We start from the raw sequence: 16,422 nt of genomic DNA, 5'->3' as shown, positions 1-16,422 counted from the left end.
ATAGAAACAATTAGGAATATTGATTAGTTATTTTTCCAAATCAAATTTGGTGAGCTGCTTGGTCTTCTTTGGGTTGCGTAAACATAATTAAACATCAACTTCCCCCACTATCAATTAATATAAACAACAAAAAGTTTTTAAAATTTGATAATTCAAAATTTCTTTGATTTTATACATAAAATATTGATTGGATTTGGTTTTTAAAATTCTCTGACAATATTTTCTAATCAACATAATCATTTAATCCAATATAAAAATAGGTATTATGTATTAATTTCTTTAAACGTATACATTTAAATATAAATTTGATATTTATTCATTAAAACAAAGGAAAAAAATATAGTTTAGCACTCAAAGGATGCGAGGAATTTGGAAAACTTCAAAACTACTAGAGGGTGTTCGACTTGTTAAAAGATATGGTCTTAAATTTTTTATTTTTAACTATAAAATGCATATTTTCTTTTAAATAATAACAATTTTTTAGTACAATTAAATTATTTAAAAAATAACACGTTGCATAACTATGAATTTTCAATATTTTCCTTAGAATTCTAACTTTGAATAGTTTTCCCTACTTTAAAAAAAACATTTTGTCAAAAAAAACCCAATCGAATAGGAAAAAGAAGAGAAATAAAGAAAATACCAATCTAGTGTAGTTGTAATTTTAATTATAGAGGGAAATGGAAAGGAGGTGAGTGGGGGCCATTGCCAATGCCACTGCCAAGTGCCAACCAATATAGAAGCAAGCATAGATAGACATGGTCGGCAAGAGACACCACCGCCCACCCTAACTTTAGCCGCCCTTTTGTTGATGTCTCATTAATTACATTTTAGGTCTTAATGTCTACATCATACCTGACTTAACTCCACCATTTGGATCTTGGACGGCTTTTGTTTGGATTCCGACATAAGTCCAGCAAACATCCTCTGGCACGCTCTGTGTGAGAGATTCCCTTTTCCCCATATGAAGCAAACCTTTTATTATTTTTATTTTTCTCAGCTGCCAAACAAGGCTTAACTCAAGTTGGGTTGAATTCCATTTGCATCTCTCTCATTTCTGCTATATATATATTAATCAAGAGTCTTTTACTATATTATTAACGATCTAATAACATTTCTTTTCTCCTCCATAGGCTATATAACTTCAGCTTCTCTGTTATTTTTTTTTCATTTTCAGAGAAGCTCAGTGTTTTTTTGCTTAAACAAGGTATTGGTTATTTTAATCTGTTTTATTGTTATTATTGCTTATCCATGCGTAAATATTTCTGGGTTGACATCTATTTACAATTCATTCTGCTTGGTGTTTGCTTGAGAACATCAAGATTCTGTAGATTTTGTTGTAATATGTGTTTTAATCCTAGAGCTGTTTCAGTTGTATGTTTTTCTTCAATGATTCATTTTGTTAGAAACTTATTTGATTCCTAGTTCAAATTTTGATCCAAGATTTAACTTAAACAATCCATTTCCTTGTTAAGGCTAATCAGAGATGGCTGATGAGGATATTCAACCTCTTGTTTGTGACAATGGAACTGGAATGGTCAAGGTTAGTTAATCATCCATAGATTACAATGAAAAATAGACTATGATTTTAATGCAAATACACACATACACACAAGTGTTGAAACCTGTTTTGTCCCTTGTAATTGCAGGCTGGTTTTGCTGGTGATGATGCCCCAAGGGCAGTGTTTCCTAGTATCGTCGGTCGACCACGCCATACAGGCGTGATGGTGGGAATGGGTCAAAAGGATGCCTATGTAGGAGATGAAGCTCAATCAAAGAGAGGTATCCTTACCTTGAAGTACCCTATCGAACATGGCATTGTCAGCAATTGGGATGACATGGAAAAGATTTGGCACCATACTTTCTACAACGAGCTTCGTGTCGCCCCTGAAGAACATCCGGTACTTCTTACAGAAGCACCGCTTAACCCCAAGGCTAATAGGGAGAAGATGACTCAGATAATGTTTGAAACATTTGATGTGCCTGCTATGTATGTTGCTATTCAGGCAGTTCTTTCACTTTATGCCAGTGGTCGTACAACAGGTAAACTGGTTTTGCTTGGATTTTAATTAGTGTGATGCTATGGAAATTGGCATGATGATGATTTTGTTTTCTTTGAATATAGGTATTGTGTTGGATTCTGGTGATGGTGTGAGCCACACTGTGCCAATTTATGAAGGCTATGCTCTTCCCCATGCCATTCTCCGGTTAGACCTTGCCGGTCGTGATCTTACGGATTCCTTGATGAAGATCTTAACCGAGAGAGGGTACTCTTTTACGACGACTGCAGAACGGGAAATTGTTCGTGACATGAAAGAGAAGCTCGCATACGTAGCTCTTGATTACGAGCAAGAATTGGAGACTGCCAAGAGTAGCTCTGCCATTGAAAAGAGTTACGAATTGCCCGATGGTCAAGTGATTACAATCGGAGCGGAGAGGTTCCGTTGCCCTGAAGTATTGTTCCAACCATCTCTGATCGGAATGGAAGCAGCCGGAATCCACGAAACTACATACAACTCCATTATGAAGTGTGATGTTGATATCAGAAAAGATCTGTATGGAAACATAGTGCTGAGTGGTGGAACAACCATGTTCCCTGGTATTGCTGATAGGATGAGCAAGGAAATCACTGCACTTGCACCTAGCAGCATGAAGATCAAGGTGGTTGCACCTCCTGAGAGAAAATACAGTGTTTGGATTGGAGGTTCCATTTTAGCTTCTCTTAGCACCTTCCAGCAGGTAACTTTCCGATTTCATTTTTTCAAATTCCTCCCCTCTAAATATTCAACATATTCCTGTCATACACGTATTTCTGCAACAACTTACATTTATTTTTATTTTTGGTATGCGCAGATGTGGATTTCCAAGGCTGAGTACGATGAATCAGGTCCGGCTATCGTTCACCGGAAGTGTTTCTAATTTGGATGATATGAATTATCAAGTCTACATTTATCGGCCCGTGTCGTTGCGAGTTCAGTTCGGTTGCCTCCGGAAAGCTTTTTTTTTTCTTTAATCAATCTGGTATATATATATTATATTATTGTTGGCATTGAGTGGCTTGTAAATTGTAATGCTTTGGTCTATATTTCGTTTAGGCCAGAAAGTCTTCATTTTGGGAATTTTCCGTTAGATCATTGAATGATTTTTTTTATTAAAAAGATTGATTGCAAGATATATAATAAGAATCAGAAGTATGTTTTTTGTTTGATTAAATTTTAATTTCAAAAATGTTTTATATCTTTTCCGAGTGTATTTTAAAATCAAAGTTATTCACAAAATATTTACACACCAATAATATTTGATGCATTATGAATGCATAACATTCATGATGCATATCAATGAATCACATTAAATCATTACATCAATGAGCAAATAATAAAATATTTGAAGACTTATAAATAAATACAGATAAGTTTATTTAATTATTAATTACAAATTTTATTTTCTAAATTCCTTCCTTACATATGGATAAAAAAAACAATGGAATAACTATAAATTCCTTTGGCTAAAAGATCAGGTGTGAATATGATAAGTGGAAAAAAACAACAATTATTTTAGCAATGAAGTAAAAAGCAGAACAACACATTGATTGGGCAGAGATGAATTTTTAGATCCACGGGGGCGAAGGCACAAACAAAATCGCGCGTGGTTTACAACAAGGCCCATCTGCCATTATGGCTGAGAGGCACCATCCACTGCACAAGCACAACGATAATTTGGCAGCATTACACATGCTACTAATTTTACAATGCCACTCCAAAAAATTGAATCTTGGGCTTGGGGGGAAACCGACCAACAATTTACAATCTTCTTATCATCGTCTTGTCTTTTCCCAACGCTTTACTTTTTTATATTATAATAATAATAATACACTCCATCCATCCACTTCTATTTCTTCCTTCCCCTGAATTTTACCCCCCTCTTTTGCCTTTTCTTTCCCTTTTTTTTTATTCCAAATTCTTTCACGATCCCATTTGGGGACACAGAATAATAGAGAGAATAAGCAAAAAGGAGGAGAATACCTTTCACCATTAAGATTTTATTAGGCAATGTGAGTTTGAACTTTAAACACTCAATCCATCGAATCCACATTGCTTGTCGGTGATAGACTGCTTCCTTGGACTGATCACTATTGCACAATCCACCGATACCTGCCATTGCCAACCCCATTTCAACACAACAAAACACTAGCTAATCTATGCACCCCAACATATATCTTGCACTGATGTGAGTGAATTGTCAAAATTGGTCATAAACACCAGAGAAAGGGGAATGATCATCAAAGTTTTCTTAAAGCATCATGCCGCAATTTATTGTACATTATCAAAACTGCTTCACGGCTAAGAAATGCTATACTATGGCATCGTGGCAAGAAGAAGCCACAATAATGTATGTTCTCATTATCTACCCCAACAGCTAATAGGGAAAAACATTTTTACCCCACTTTCCTTAAAAGAGACCCTAAAGCATTAAAAAATACAAATCATACAAGAGAGGATTGGAGTTAGAACTTATGGATCACACAAGATAATCTATAGGTAAATGCCGTGGATCCTACATTGTAAAGAACAAAAAAAAGTGAACTCCATATGCAGTCAGCCTTTGAAAAAAAGACATCAAACAAACAACTCAAAGGTTTAATATATATAAATGAAAAATAAATAAATCTCAACATGCAATCATTCTCTTTTAAGAACTGAAATCCATTAAATTGGGTTCAAATCTCAACCTTGTTTAAAATATTGAAAAGAAAAAAAAAACACTAAAGATGGTCGGGTCAGAGTGATAGTCCAGGGGTGAGAAACGAAATAAAAGACATATTTTGGGATATCAAGTAAATAATAATAATCAAAACCCAAAATTATGACATTTATTCACTTCTGTCTTTACCACAATACCACCATGCTACAACACATATCAAGTTATCAACTACTGCTTTCTGTCTCAACTCATCCCACACAAAAATTTCCAAAAACAAAGAATAATAATAATGCTCAATCCAAATTGATAAATAAGTACACAAAAGTCATTGGATCGAGTAGGTAAAATCCAAACCATGGCATCGACTAATTCACAGTGAAAAATGAATATGCTCACGAATTTTCAGAGGTCAAATGATTGCAATTAATAGACAAAAGAAAGCATCCAAGAGGGGAAAAATAAACACGCTTACCCTTCCCTACTAACAATTCTAAGTATCCAAAGAGTGGTGCCAGTTAGTAAAAACAAACGAGAATAAAGTGGAGTGGACAGCGACTAATTGGGGGGTGGGGTGGCTAAGGCAGCCAGTGTGGACACCACCACCTACGCCGCTCCCGAAGGAAAAGGAGTCTGAAACTAAGGATTCTAAGAGAGAAGGGGGGATGAGGATAATGCTGTAATTAGAAAGTTTAAAATAGAAGTGAAAGGAGAAGAAGAGACCTGAACGCCAGGAGAATCGAAGTCCAAGACGCGGATCTTAGCGCCAACATCACCCAAAACTCTAAGCTGAACACGGTCACTAAGTGAAGCATCTCTGATTAAATCAGCTGCATCAGCTTGCATTAAGTTAGCTCGATCAACGGCGATGGTAGCTTCCACATTCCGGGTGCTGTGAGCTTCTTGGTAAAACCCAGGGACGGAAGCTTTTCCCAAAGGAATCCCACGGTACATAACGGTGAACCTAGACTCGCCGTATTTGATGCCGACCTTATTGGGATTCACCGCAGTGAAAAGCAAGTGGATAGTTAAGGACAAAGAAGCGGTTGTTGGGGAAGGCGAGACAGCGGTGCTAGTGCCATCCAAGGAGGAAGGATTAGAAGTGGAGATACCCATGTATTGAACCCCTACTTGTTGGAGATCGAACTGGGGTCTCTCGGGTTTAACAGCGAGGAATATTATGAGAAAAACAGCTAGGACGAGAAGGAGTAAGAAGGAAGAGAGAAGGAAGAGGCAGCAACAGCAGCCTTTGAAAGAGGCAGAAGAAGAGGAAGAGCGAGGGTAGTAAGCGAGAGGTGGTGCGGCGGAGAGGCCGTGACGGCGGTGGTGGTCGCCATTGGGGGTTGGACGTATTTCTCTGGCGTGGGGTGGCATTTGCTTTTTACTCTTTTTAAGTTTTCAAAGAAAAAGCTCCTCCTCTCTCACTAACTCTCTGCTTTCCTAGATTGATTTTGGAACTACACTTGCTTCTAAGCTTCCAGAAGAGATGGATAGATATGGAGAGGGGACTGAAAGTGGGAGACGACTCAGAGAGGGGAGTGTGCTTTTCCGGGGGTGAAACTTGAAGGTGTACGAATATATGGTATTTTTTAACTAAATCATTAATTTCAATTTCATACTTATTTGAGTGTAAATCAAATGGAAAAGCTAGTTTGAATGTAGATTTTTGTAACACTGATAAAATAGAAACTTCGATTATAATCTTTTTCAAGAATATAGATCTTTGTAATAAATTGTAAAAATAAGATAAAGCGACAAAGCAGAAATTTTAACTTAGCTTGATTCGGTGAGGTAAGTTTTTAACTCACGCCCTCTTTCCACCTTACCACTTCTACCTGATCATGGCGCTATAATAAATGGTAAATACTTGGTAACTAAGCAAGTAAATTTAACTTTCACGCCAACTTCACTTTCGAGGAAATACAAGCTTTTTATTCACTTTTTTTCTTATTAATTATTAGCCTGCCTTCTTTTTAACTGACTGCAAAAATGACTTCAACACGAATTTCTAATTTCTGATAACGGCTATTGTTATTTAGATAATAATGTTAAAAGTATTTGGGCATTATAATAGGAAAACGCATCTAAAATCTAATCTAGTAACGGGTTAAAGGAGAAACAAAAAGAGGAATCATGCCATGCCAGCCAAAATGAATGCTAAAACAACCAAAAAGAAAAGACCTACTAGTAAAGATTGACCTGACCTACGGCCTAAGGTTCAAAGCTGATCAACATTATTATCAGGAACTGGACTAGTGTTATCGGGCTCTGCTTTCGCTGTTTCATCTCCCCTCCTACCATTATTATCATCAACACCCAACACATCATCCATCATATCATCTTCCCCAACATTGATATCTTCCACATCTTCCTCATCTTCATTGTTGTTTCCACCTGGTATCTTTCTCTTCTTTGGACCATGCTCCAGTCTATGGCTATCCAATTCTTTGTCCATTGTTTCTTGTAGGTTCATGTCATTGTTTGCTTTCCTAGCTTTCCGAGCATTTTGCCACCTCTCCAACTCCTTTTCCACGTTCCCTACATATTCTTCTCCTATCTGTTTCCGATATTCAGACAGTTCCTCCCTCCTTGCTGTCTTCCATTCCAAATACTCCTGTTATGCAATTGCAAATATATTGATATCACGAGTAATTAGCATCACACGATAATAAGACAGATTGTTAATATTAGTAAGAAAGTGATGTCTGGCAGATGATTGTTGATATTTCTAATTATTAGGATGAAATACAACTGCCCATCTTCCTCTTACAATTGATTTTGCACGGAACTCTTTCGGAAACAGAGTGCATTAATTGTAGCACGATGCTGATACACAATATCCCTGCCACTCTAAAAGACTGAAATTTGAAAATTTGAAATAGCATCCACAAGATAGTTGGAAAGTCCATGAAAAAATGGCACCTTTTTCAGGAATTCTAGCTTTTGACAACAAACTAGGGAAGAAATTTGGTCTTCGTTTTAATAGCATGAGACTTAGACAACTTACTTGTTCTTTCTGCTGCTCATATATGGCTGCATCTTCATGCAATGGTTTAGTTGGTAAATAATATACTGGAGGCTCAGTTTTCGTCCTGAAACACATTCCAAGAGCAATCAAGATGAGTACAAAATTATCCAAAAAATAATTGTTGCAGTCTACCTAGATCCTAGAAAGCAGGAACATTGAAGTCTTCAGATGCTTCAACACTACTATGCACTTGAACAGAAACTTATCTTTGTCTCAATAAAATTGTGAATATGGACACTACTGGACCAAAGTTAAAATTAACCTGCAACAGGCGGAAAGGGTGTTAATACTAGAGCCATTCGTAGCAAAAGCAACATTAAAGCAGAAAATGTTTTATGCCTGAAAGGTGCTGACACCATATCATACTAAAATTGATATTACATATATACCTTATAAAATTGCTAAGCTTTTTGTGGTGCTCACTCCACTGAAGAAACAACAACTCAAACTTCTTTTCTTCAGCCTTGGCAGCCACACGAGCCCTGAGAGTCTGAAAAACAGAAGGGGAAAGCAATAATGATCATTTATTTCTACATCTAACAACTTTTAACGTCAACTAACAGCAATAATGATCAATGACAAACCAGATCTCTCCTCCTCTTTTCTGCTATTTGTTCACGCTCTTGTTGCCTCAGCTTCTCACTTTCTTCGCGAGCTCTTTGCTCAGCCTATGAAGAAATTCAAACATTTAGTGACCAGCAAAATACTTTATCATAGTAAATCCCCAAACTCTACAATGATTATTTCTTTAAACTTTAGACATAGAAAATTAGGTCTCATGGGAACAAAGTCATCCAATGTTGCTCATTTTGTATTCCCTAAGACTTGTTAAGCTAATCATAAGAAACTAACAATAAGAAGTTACTCGATTTACAAATGAAACCAGAAATTCATAATATGAAAAAGCACAAGCTTACTCTTTGCAAGGAATTTGACCGTCTCATATATGCCTCTGTCCCTGAAAGTTGCTTATCTTCTTTCCTGAATCTCTGCAGAAATGAAAACAAAAAAAGATATGCTGTTATGAATCTACAAAAGCCAGCAGGCAGAAATAGGTAATACCAGCATTATGTACAAGGAAATGATATTTTTTTTCCTTTTTTTTTGTGTGTGTTGGTGAGGGGGCACAAATGGGGGCTTTACAACACAAATACCAAAATAAATAGCTTGTAGGGGTTCTAAATGATTGATTTTCCTAGTTCCGGACCAAGAAGCTATTTATTTAAATAAAACCATTAAAACTGGAGATGGGAGGCTGAAATAGAAATTATCCACGAGAAGGAGCTCTACATCGCAACTATTGTTAAACTTCGCAGCTTATGGTTTCTGTTAAAGCCATTTCTTTAGATCCTTGCTGTACTTAGTAAGCTGGTGTGGTTCTATGTCAATCCAAAGTAGGAATTTCAATGATTTAATATTTCACTAAGACAGAAACTACGACATAAATACCTCCAAAGTCCCTAAAAGTTGACCCAACATTCTTTTATTCCTATTAATCAAGCTTGGGTCCTCATCCTTGGGCAAAATCCTTGGAACATGCTCAGCAACCGGAACTTCGGCATCCTAACAACAAAAAACAAGGATAAAAAGAATGTCACAATTCATGGACCTAAATAATCCCACAGCTCAATAAAAATTTAAATCTAGAGTACAGAAAAACCTTCTTCAGTGGTGTTTGATTTACATCCCTTCTAGACCAACCACTTTGCTGCTGAGTCGAAAGCTTTCTATCACTCTCATGTACTGCACCAGATCCTTCGACAGCCATGTCACTGGCATCCTTTGCTACTTCATCATCAACAATCTCTCCATCTTCAACCTTCAGTCCAAAATTAACAAATTAACAATATAAAAAAGAGCATAAGAAAGGCTAGGTGAATCAATAGACTTTTAATAGTTACTAATTGTTAACGAAAATCGAGCAAGAAATGGTTTACCTTGACAACAGCTGATGACAATCGCCTCTTAGCCGGAGGTTGATCTTCTCCATCAATCCTATCCGCCTACAAGAAACAAAAAGAAGAAAACTTAAACCCTAAAAAAGGCGAAAAACAGCAAAAGCGAGAATTAAAGAGAAACAGAAGCATACATGTCGAAGAAAGCCACGCTGGCGAGAACCATTGGCGGCGAAGTTACGAGGACCGATGCCTGACAGTCCTCCTCTTCGGAGTCCTCGAGGATCTCTCAGCCTCTCTGTAATCTATATAAAGCATACACAAATTAATAAAGAAAAGAATGTAGCTTAACAGTATTCGTAGAGTCGTATTTACAAGAAAAAGAAAGAGAGAAAGAGATAGAAACCTCGCGTTGCTGGCGATGAAGCTCATCAATCTCTCGCTGAAGCTCTTCTGCTGTCTTCTCGACGGCGGTGCTTCCCATTTGGAATTTACTTGTTAATTTGATAGAAAAGACGACCAAGGTTAACTCGAAAACCCTCGCGATGGATATATTTTGGTCGAATTTCTTTCTTCTTTTTTTTCTTTTTGGTTTAATTTTATAAAGGGTTTTTAATTTATTTTAGGATTATCAACGTACATAAAATGGTCGATATTTGGACTGATGAGGTTTCTGTTCCGGAAAAGCCCATTGAAATCAAAACCCCATTCAAATCACAGCCCAAAGTTTTTATTTGTTATTTTCTTATTCCTGGTACAAAATTTAATATTTTCAAATATAAATAAACATTTGTATTTAGGCTGTGGAACAAAAGATAATTGGGCATGATGCTTATAACTAATGCATTCGCTTCTTCAATAATAGAGTAACTGAAAACTCAAACGTAGAATGAATGTGTTGGATAAAAAAAAATTCAAGAAATAATCGAATAACGAATGGTTATTTAATCGCAGCTTAAAGTTAAACGAGTTGTTATTCTCTTCGCAATGATCATCCCACATGGAGTTTGATTAACATAAGAAATTCCCTTGGCTATGGTTATAGTCTAATTTTGATCTATATTTGACCTCCAAATTACCAAATGCACGTACTGCATGCCATGCAGCAGAGCAGAAGAAGTATATATGTGTCGATGACCAAGAAGAGGGCGGAGACAGAGTGCGGTTCGCATGGTGATGAGATGTTGAGAGCCAGTATATGAGAGGATAGAAGTATAAAGCATGCAAGAGAGTTCATGGATCAGAAAAAATATATATGTTAAAGAAACGTACAGATCAAATTTGTGAACAAATTCATGGATCAGAAAACTCCAACCCAAGGCAAAATCTGGATGAGATATTAGGTAACGTTAGTTTTCCACCTGAGAAAAAAATGCTGAAGAGATGACCAAAGCAAGTTTAAAGCATTGCCAGCAAACTGGATTCAATAACATATTGAAGAAGAAGAAGATAATACATATATATGCAAGAAAAGATAAATATTAGGGTGTTGGAATTGGCATTTCCAAGACTACATGATATAGTTGTACCCCAACAGATGAAGACATGATGGTAAAGGGGTATTTCATTAATTTCTCTTGGGGTTTCTCAGTGACAAATTTACACTGCCTGTTTGACATACTGACCACCTCCACTACCAAGAATTATTGTTGGAGGTGGACAGAATGCCAAATTGGCTCTGCAACTGCGCCTCTCAAAATCCCCCATAGAGCTGTTACAAATATGTCAGAAAGGGTTTTGTTCAGTTGCTGGAACTTGACAAGATTAAAGGATAGATTTGTTCCTTCTACTGCAAAGAAGAGAAATATCTGGTTTGAAATAAGAAGCCATTTTCGATCATGTCGTGTTTGTTGTAATCAACCAAACAAAAAAATATTCTCTGCCTGTCATAATCGTCCCTTGCAAAGTCAGAATGAATTGAAAAAGCAACAGTCTTAAAGACCGCAACCTCAACAAAGCAAAGCTATGAGATGTGTCGTTGACCACGCCATATGCGGGGGCTTCATGCATCTCTTCAATACCTTTTGACTTGCTGCAAAAGGAGGATACAAAAATGTGGGACTGTTTCTGTCTGCCACTCACCCTCTAATTGTCTGTCACAACTCACTCCTCAGTTCAAACTCTTTCAAATCTGTAATTAAGATTTTTTTTTTTTGGTAAATGATTAGTGCTTTCCAAGATTACTACTTGGATCATCCATAAAAACGAGATGATGTTTAATATGATCCAAGAGTGAGCAACTGCAGTTTTACTGGTATTATACAAAGAAATCCTCAGATTACAAGACAATGGAGAACATGAGATGGATAAGGATGAATGGATTTTGACATCATCCCAGAGTACAATATTATATCCTTATCCTAAATTCTACATTTCAATTCCTTTCTTCCTCACTTACTGTACCTATGACATCTCATGGTCGTTTGACAATTTCATACCATATAAACTTTATATAATCTTGGCTACTATATCTATATTTTAGCCATGGTCTAGCACTCCAAATGAAATTCGATTCTCCTACTTGCCAGGGTTGAGACAGAGTTACCCTGAAATGCTATCCAACCATCTAAGTATTTACTTGGCAGAACCATTCCCAACAAGGGGACTGTTATCTGCAACAATGTCCTTGACAGGGTTCTGCTCTCCCCATACGGCTGCATCTAGATATCCAAACTCAAAGAGCCTATCAAGAATTTCATCATCTGCTGGCTCCAATGCCCAATTGAAAAGCTGTGAGGAGTTGGCAACAAGAGTTCAGAGGTTTATACTTGAGGGAAACAATCAATATTTGCAGACCTATGGGATTACCTCTCTTCCACTAGCCCTATTCTCAGGATTGCAGTCTGGACTAATCCCAATTCCTTGCAACCCCAACTGACTGGCTGGGAAAGCACAGACTCGGACCTGCAAAGACAAATCAGCCATCATATCACCATCAGGAGTAAGTTTGTGTAATCATCATTGCTTGGTATTAGGTCCAGTGGAATAGGATACTACCACTTTTTACCTATCTCAAAGTCAAAAGACTTCAATTCCACAGTTCACTGCAACTGTAAAATATCGGATAAACAAGAGTAATAACACTACATATAAACGCAGGCCAATCTCGTCCTTGTAAATCTTGACCAGTGATTAATAAACTATGGTGAATTACTATACAAGGCTATTTCAAGTCTTAACAATAATCACATGTAAAGTGATATGTGGATCTTAAAACAGATTTGACAGAATCCAAGCTTTGTATTCGACAGCTACAAAGCACTTCAGTAACTTTTGAGACCACATATATTATTGTAGTGCTAATCAGAATATCAAAATGACACTCAACAGCTAGCAATTCAATTCAAAACCATTTATGACTAAATATTCTTGTTTCAAACCTATATCAGATTGCAAATTTCAGTAAAACAGAATGTCTTGGGACAAATAGTTTCCCGGAATTTTTGGAGGCAGGTTCAGTTTTAAACGATCTCAAGAAAATACCGTTTTAGAAGCAGATGTTGGGGGCATAAATAATGTCAAACCCCCATCAATGCATAGACGATTTCGGAACATTGTTGCTGGGCGAGGAGCAAGATACCTGCAAAGATGTTTTGTATCAGGTTCTCGTAACTTCATAGCAAGCGTTTCAATGCAGAACTATGCCTTAACCAATTACCCAGGAATGAAGGAAGATGTAATGACTGCATTGATCAAATCTTCTTTAGAATCAAATTGATCTACCAGTAAACCCCTAGGCCTCCAAAGAATCTGAGTTACAGCAACTGACATTATAGTTGCACAATAAAAGAAATGTTAATTGCTCAAAGTGGTGGAGATTCGCAAGTCAAAATCAGACATCAATGTTATGCAAATTGCTTTATAAAGAATGTCATACACAAAAAAGAGAGAATTTATCTTGGCACAGAGAAAGGTAGATTAGTGAATCTAGTGTAAAAACAACTGAAGTTATAGTAACACCCTCCACCGTCTTCATAATGTGTTTGTAGCTACTTCGGTATTTTAAAAAACAATCTAGACCTCAGCTAGCATCTCTCTAACATTATGATTTGACCAATGCTTTGCATGTTACTATCCCAACGCCTATCTACCTTTTCCTTATTACCAGCTTGATCTGAGCAGCTATCTCAATGTTATCATGATCTAAATGTGTCATTCAAAGATTACAATTGTAGGATGATAATATTATTTTCTCATATGCTTCAAAGAAAATTTAATTATCAGCTCTATGTACTCCCAGTATAAAAGAATATACATACAGTTTCTAGTTTGTTTTCAAATTATCATACTCACCACGAACCCTCCCATTGGACCTAGTATGAATATCATCAGGCAGAAACTTGTCAAGAATATCTCGGAGAACAGCCTGTCGGTTTTAAAAAAGCATAAGTTAACATAAAAGTGAAAACTTATCAGAAGCTGATGCAGAAATATGAGTTCTTTAGTGAGATAATAAGCAAATGGCCAAAAAAAGTAAATGAGATATTAAGCCACTAAAATATCAAAGCTGATGAAATCAAGATCCTTTAAAATCATTAATGATTAAATTCAAATGTTAATCTTTGCATCCGTTTGTGTTGAGCAATTAGATTGCAAATATACATGATTATTAGCAATTAATGACCATCAATCATACACACTATAAAAACATAAAGAAACTAAAATTTATAAAACAAAATAATAATGACACGTGTGGTTACTAGTATAATAACATGAGAAAAATGTTTATTTAATACATGTGTTAAAATCGTTAGACTTAAAATAAAGAATAATTAGTATAAATTTAAACTTGAAGTTAGAAAGATGAGTAAAAACTATAGTAAAAAGCAAGAGCTAACCAAAATAAGCAAAAATTTTCCTTCTCTTTGCCACAAACAAGTCATGTGAGTGGCTAAAAGTTACCAATTGAAATTAGTTTATTGCTAACTCTAAGTGCATTAAGCCACAAATAAGTCACTGTGCTAGGCCTAGGCATACCCCAAGACGAAATGCAGTCCCTTTAAGCCGGCAATCATCCGCCAGGTCCTTAGTAGCTTTTAAGGCTTCATCCATGCTAGCTCCAGAAGCAATCACTGCACATATTATGGCACCAGCAGATGAACCAGCCAAAGGTGTGGTTTCCTGCATCAGAGTGGAAAAAAGGAAATATTAGGTATGGCCAGAGTGGTTCATGATGAAATATTACAGCACAGAGTCATATAAAGAGTTTGTCAGTGTTCTCAAGAACTCAAAGAGTACTCAACATCCAAACTGGACCATGTACATTCGTTAAGAAAAAAACCAAGGTTAACAGAATAGTGATCAAGTTTAATTATGTTTTCAAATTGTTACTTTCTAGAAAATATACGGACTACGGTATCTACTTTAAAATAGGCACCATCAGTTAACTTCATATGCTTGCTTATAGCATAAAATTAGAGCTCAAGAAAGCCAAGATTCTTCAATTCTAGCTTCTCTCAAAAGAAAGAGATTTCTAAATGAATTTCCCTACAAATAAACAAGAACCTGCCAGTTAACAGAAATCAAACTGAATTGATGAACAATCATACAATCTACTTCTGTCAAATGAGGGGGGGGGAAGCAAAAGATCAAACCTTTATGTAACCCTTTTCAATGAGGAACTGGGCTACTCCAAGATGATAAGGAAACAAGAGGCCAGCAGCAGAGAAGCTAAAACCAGGGCTAGTAACCACTCTTCTTTCTTTTTCAGCTTCAATATCCTTGACTCGTTGTTCCCATATCACCTCTGGCTCAATTTCATCCTCCATCACTAACCCAATTCTGTCCTTATCATTGTTTCCAGCCTCACTCCTATTGATTCTCTTTCTGGGTCTGCTGAAAACAGGGATTGTAGAGCCTGAATCTTCATAATTGGAACTGCTTTTAATAAATCTTGACGCAATTCCCAAGAAAAGCTCCCCTGTTGCAGCGGCGAAAGACACTTTTCCTGGAGAAGAAGAAAAAAGTTGATGATTTTTATGTTGTGAAGGTGGAGTAGTGTGGTTTTTGTTGTTTTTAGAGCAGTTAGTGAAGGAAGTGAAAGAATTGAAAGTGTGGGAAATGAAAATAGAAGAAATAGAAGGAGCCATTAAAGGAAGAAAAGAAAAAGGAATGAAACAAACAAACGAATGGTTGCTTGCTTCTTCAATCTCATTTCTGTTTTTCATGTTATATTTGGGTTAATAGTTTGGAAACGTTTAATATGTTGTTTTTGGCCGAACGCATACCCCAGTTTTGGTGCCTTTGTTTTTGTTTTTTCCATCACTCTTCGGCTCACACAAAATGTCAACATGTTGTTACCCCCAAAGTTAAATACAAAAACTCCAAACATAAACTCCTTCACAATAATATATTCGGTGAGACTTAATATTGATACAAAATAAAATAATTATTAGGGTATAAAATATTATTTGAAAGGCTAACAAATATATAAATAATTTATTTTTTAAATTTTAAATAGTGAAATATAAATGAAATTATATTTTTTAAAATAATATGAACATAAAAAAAGATAAGAGAAAGAGAGACAAAAAGAAATTGGTCTCCACTGACTTCTCTTTTTATTGGGGATTACACCAAAAAGCCTTCTTAAAACCTTTTTAATGTATGAAATATATTGGTTTCAATTTTGATATGTAAATTATATAATGAATTTAGATGTGATTTAAACCTAATATAAACTCCTAAATTATTATTTATTAAATAAAATTTATTTTATTTAAATTTAAATATGAAATATTCATAAAAATATTTTTTAAAATAAAAATGAATAGTAAATTAAGGCAAATAAACAAAAATAAA

The 16,422-nt window shown here is 35.9% G+C and overlaps 4 protein-coding genes and 1 non-coding gene across 7 annotated transcripts; 1 reads left to right on the top strand and 4 right to left on the bottom strand.

Annotated features, from left to right (window-relative positions):
• The first annotated feature begins 862 nt into the window (after window positions 1–862).
• On the top strand, window positions 863–3,213 carry LOC107928884 (actin-100). The gene is made up of 6 exons (XM_016860161.2): window positions 863–1,023; window positions 1,134–1,207; window positions 1,476–1,543; window positions 1,650–2,043; window positions 2,126–2,739; window positions 2,854–3,213. The coding sequence occupies exons 3-6, from the start codon at window positions 1,487–1,489 to the stop codon at window positions 2,917–2,919; spliced, it is 1,131 nt and encodes a 376-aa protein (XP_016715650.1). The 5' UTR covers window positions 863–1,023; window positions 1,134–1,207; window positions 1,476–1,486; the 3' UTR covers window positions 2,920–3,213.
• Window positions 3,214–3,533: 320 nt separating this feature from the next.
• Window positions 3,534–6,555, bottom strand: LOC107928886 (uncharacterized). 2 transcript variants are annotated; one of them, XM_016860164.2, is made up of 3 exons: window positions 5,422–6,555; window positions 4,023–4,151; window positions 3,534–3,695 (listed from the first exon to the last, which is right to left on the bottom strand). In XM_016860164.2, the coding sequence occupies exons 1-2, from the start codon at window positions 6,070–6,072 to the stop codon at window positions 4,065–4,067; spliced, it is 738 nt and encodes a 245-aa protein (XP_016715653.1). In that variant the 5' UTR covers window positions 6,073–6,555; the 3' UTR covers window positions 3,534–3,695; window positions 4,023–4,064. The 2 variants fall into 2 exon arrangements, with proteins under 2 accessions (XP_016715653.1, XP_016715652.1); XM_016860163.2 differs by having other exon boundaries at window positions 3,534–4,151.
• A 155-nt stretch (window positions 6,556–6,710) lies between these two features.
• Window positions 6,711–10,235, bottom strand: LOC107928887 (pinin). Of its 2 annotated transcripts, XM_041086585.1 has the most exons (11): window positions 10,028–10,235; window positions 9,816–9,926; window positions 9,664–9,729; window positions 9,387–9,545; window positions 9,176–9,289; window positions 8,644–8,715; window positions 8,311–8,394; window positions 8,116–8,216; window positions 7,706–7,790; window positions 7,469–7,548; window positions 6,711–7,312 (listed from the first exon to the last, which is right to left on the bottom strand). In XM_041086585.1, exons 1-11 carry the CDS (start codon window positions 10,103–10,105, stop codon window positions 7,252–7,254), a joined length of 1,011 nt encoding a protein of 336 aa, XP_040942519.1. In that variant the 5' UTR covers window positions 10,106–10,235; the 3' UTR covers window positions 6,711–7,251. The 2 variants fall into 2 exon arrangements, with proteins under 2 accessions (XP_040942519.1, XP_040942518.1); XM_041086584.1 differs by lacking the exon at window positions 7,469–7,548.
• Window positions 7,398–7,547, bottom strand: LOC121214361 (small nucleolar RNA snoR135). Its single transcript, XR_005909944.1, has one exon. It is a non-coding gene; the product is annotated as a small nucleolar RNA snoR135 (small nucleolar RNA).
• Window positions 10,236–11,854: 1,619 nt separating the features above from the next.
• LOC107928966 (uncharacterized) lies at window positions 11,855–15,900 on the bottom strand. The gene is made up of 7 exons (XM_016860280.2): window positions 15,216–15,900; window positions 14,599–14,742; window positions 13,915–13,987; window positions 13,280–13,385; window positions 13,105–13,201; window positions 12,430–12,525; window positions 11,855–12,351 (listed from the first exon to the last, which is right to left on the bottom strand). The coding sequence occupies exons 1-7, from the start codon at window positions 15,786–15,788 to the stop codon at window positions 12,196–12,198; spliced, it is 1,245 nt and encodes a 414-aa protein (XP_016715769.1). The 5' UTR covers window positions 15,789–15,900; the 3' UTR covers window positions 11,855–12,195.
• Between the last annotated feature and the right edge of the window lie 522 nt (window positions 15,901–16,422).

This window comes from Gossypium hirsutum, chromosome D01 (assembly GCF_007990345.1).
Source record: "Gossypium hirsutum isolate 1008001.06 chromosome D01, Gossypium_hirsutum_v2.1, whole genome shotgun sequence".
In the NCBI taxonomy this organism is placed as follows: domain Eukaryota; kingdom Viridiplantae; phylum Streptophyta; class Magnoliopsida; order Malvales; family Malvaceae; genus Gossypium; species Gossypium hirsutum.
This window is presented reverse-complemented; position numbering and strand designations above follow the sequence as displayed.

Excerpts from the sequence above, each read along its gene's own strand:
- LOC107928887 (XM_041086584.1), bottom strand. The coding sequence starts at position 10,105 with ATGGGAAGCACCGCCGTCGAGAAGACAGCAGAAGAGCTTCAGCGAGAG. Across the intron at positions 9,730-9,815 it reads AGCGTGGCTTTCTTCGACAT|GCGGATAGGATTGATGGAGA; the intron begins GTATGCTTCTGT and ends TGTTTCTTGTAG. Across the intron at positions 7,791-8,115 it reads AAGCTTAGCAATTTTATAAG|GACGAAAACTGAGCCTCCAG; the intron begins GTATATATGTAA and ends AATGTGTTTCAG.
- LOC107928884 (XM_016860161.2), top strand. The coding sequence starts at position 1,487 with ATGGCTGATGAGGATATTCAACCTCTTGTTTGTGACAATGGAACTGGA. Across the intron at positions 2,044-2,125 it reads TGCCAGTGGTCGTACAACAG|GTATTGTGTTGGATTCTGGT; the intron begins GTAAACTGGTTT and ends CTTTGAATATAG. Across the intron at positions 2,740-2,853 it reads CTCTTAGCACCTTCCAGCAG|ATGTGGATTTCCAAGGCTGA; the intron begins GTAACTTTCCGA and ends TGGTATGCGCAG.
- LOC107928966 (XM_016860280.2), bottom strand. The coding sequence starts at position 15,788 with ATGAAAAACAGAAATGAGATTGAAGAAGCAAGCAACCATTCGTTTGTT. Across the intron at positions 13,202-13,279 it reads ACATCTTCCTTCATTCCTGG|GTATCTTGCTCCTCGCCCAG; the intron begins GTAATTGGTTAA and ends ACATCTTTGCAG. Across the intron at positions 12,526-13,104 it reads CAACATCTGCTTCTAAAACG|GTCCGAGTCTGTGCTTTCCC; the intron begins GTATTTTCTTGA and ends TTGTCTTTGCAG.
- LOC107928886 (XM_016860163.2), bottom strand. The coding sequence starts at position 6,072 with ATGCCACCCCACGCCAGAGAAATACGTCCAACCCCCAATGGCGACCAC. Across the intron at positions 4,152-5,421 it reads TCGATTCTCCTGGCGTTCAG|GTATCGGTGGATTGTGCAAT; the intron begins GTCTCTTCTTCT and ends TGGCAATGGCAG.